This window comes from Echinops telfairi, unplaced genomic scaffold (genome assembly GCF_000313985.2).
Source record: "Echinops telfairi isolate 266 unplaced genomic scaffold, ASM31398v2 ScPeMD7_443;HRSCAF=831, whole genome shotgun sequence".
Taxonomy (NCBI): Eukaryota; Metazoa; Chordata; class Mammalia; order Afrosoricida; family Tenrecidae; genus Echinops; species Echinops telfairi.
Window position 1 is genome coordinate 43,500,743 of NW_022104341.1, and position 1,766 is coordinate 43,502,508.

The 1,766-nt window shown below is 32.8% G+C and overlaps 1 protein-coding gene across 2 annotated transcripts in view; it reads left to right on the plus strand.

Annotated features, from left to right (window-relative positions):
- ADGRL4 (adhesion G protein-coupled receptor L4) overlaps positions 1-1,766 on the plus strand; it is a 184,877-nt gene that overhangs the window by 96,950 nt on the left and 86,161 nt on the right. For both annotated transcript variants that reach the window (XM_045291977.1, XM_045291978.1), the window contains exon 11: positions 914-1,117. In XM_045291977.1, coding sequence (XP_045147912.1) covers positions 914-1,117 — 204 coding nt within the window. The remainder of the gene's footprint in view (positions 1-913; positions 1,118-1,766) is intronic.

Sequence of the window (1,766 nt, forward strand, 5' to 3'; positions counted from 1 at the left end):
CAAGCTTATCTCCTCATACAATTAAAGTGCACTGTTAAGGATATGAAATATCTAAATAAATCTGCCCACACTTAATGTTGGTCATATTTTAAAGGTGACTTTTTTTCTGAATGATAAGTAATCAGAGAAGCCTCAATTCTGTTTATTTGTGTTTATAATATTCATCATATATATATAATCAGGAATTAAGCACTTATCTACTAATCAAAAGGTTAATGGTTTGAGTCCATCAGTTGCTCTTGAGAGAAAAAGGTGGGGCAGTCTGCTCATAGAGTCAATACAAGTCTGAATCAACTCAAAAGAAAAGCATTTTTCTATATAGAAATAGAAATATATTCTATAATATATAGTATACATACTATATATGAGCACTATATATGCATATTATGATATGTATGTACGTGTGTATATTACTCATCCAGTTAGAATAAACCAAATCTAGCTACTTCAAATTCTCTAAACTATACTGTTTTGATATTCCATGTGTTCAGCATTTTAATAACTTTGTTTAATGTGTTTTAGATGAATCACTGCTTAGAAATTATACTTGTTCTTACTACTGATAAATCTGTTTTAATTAACCATTTTCACATTACAATAATGAATTGCCTTTCTAATATCATGAAACTGATGACAATAACATTGTGAAACCATATACTAATATATGCCATGCCTTGGAAAAAAATCATTAATTATGAAACTGTTAAAGTGCTACATGATTTATATCAGATTTCTCTGAATATTGAACATTTTCTAAAGCACAAAATTTTTCTCATCTAAATGCACATTTGTATTTTTACATTTTATGAACACTTTGATTAATGTTTCACCAAAAAGGAAGTTCATTATATGTTATAATTCCTTTGACAACTTTGAGTTATTCTCTTAACATGTTATTATTATTTTCCCTTAGGGTATTAAAGATTATAATATTCTTACAAGGATCACTCAGCTAGGAATAATTATTTCACTGATTTGCCTTGCCATGTGCATTTTCACCTTCTGGTTCTTCAGCGAAATTCAAAGCACCAGGACAACAATTCATAAAAATCTGTGTTGTAGCCTATTCCTTGCTGAACTTGTCTTTCTTGTTGGGATCAATACAAATACCAATAAGGTAAGTAGATCTTTCTTCTCTCTCTTTGTTATCTAAATCTGTATTTTCCTAATTACACATTTCATGGGCATATGGCCTTACCCAGTCAAACTTACTCTATAGTTTGTTGTAAAACTGCCCTTTCTTAATCTGATAAGGCTAATATAGCTAAGCAACCTACTTCATAAGCATTCCCACAAAGCACTGAGATAAATTAAAACTTTTCAGCCAACTGAAGAAGTGTCTTTTTCATTTGTTGTGTTTTTCAATGGGAAACAAGCACAGGAGGAAGAAATACAGGGAATGTTGCCTTGTTTTAGGAATAAACTTTTAAGCAACAAGGGAAAATAGGTAAAAGTATGATGAATGACTCTTCCTATTACGTACACTTTTCTAATTTGCTATTTCCCTCTATTATTGACCTAGCCCTTTGCCAAGTAGTCTTTCCAAGAAGCAGACCCCAGGCATGAATAAATACACAATCACTGTATTAGAGCACATGCGTGTGAGAACAAAGGCGAAGGGAGAAGCTGAGAGATCTGTGAGACCAGAGTTGCGGAGGCGTCTGCTCAGCACGCAGCTCTAAAGAGTGTTCAGCTGCGTTGTCAGAGTATTTGGGGGGTTCTTGAGGCAAAGATACCTCTCTGAGCAATCTCATGTCAGTCAGATA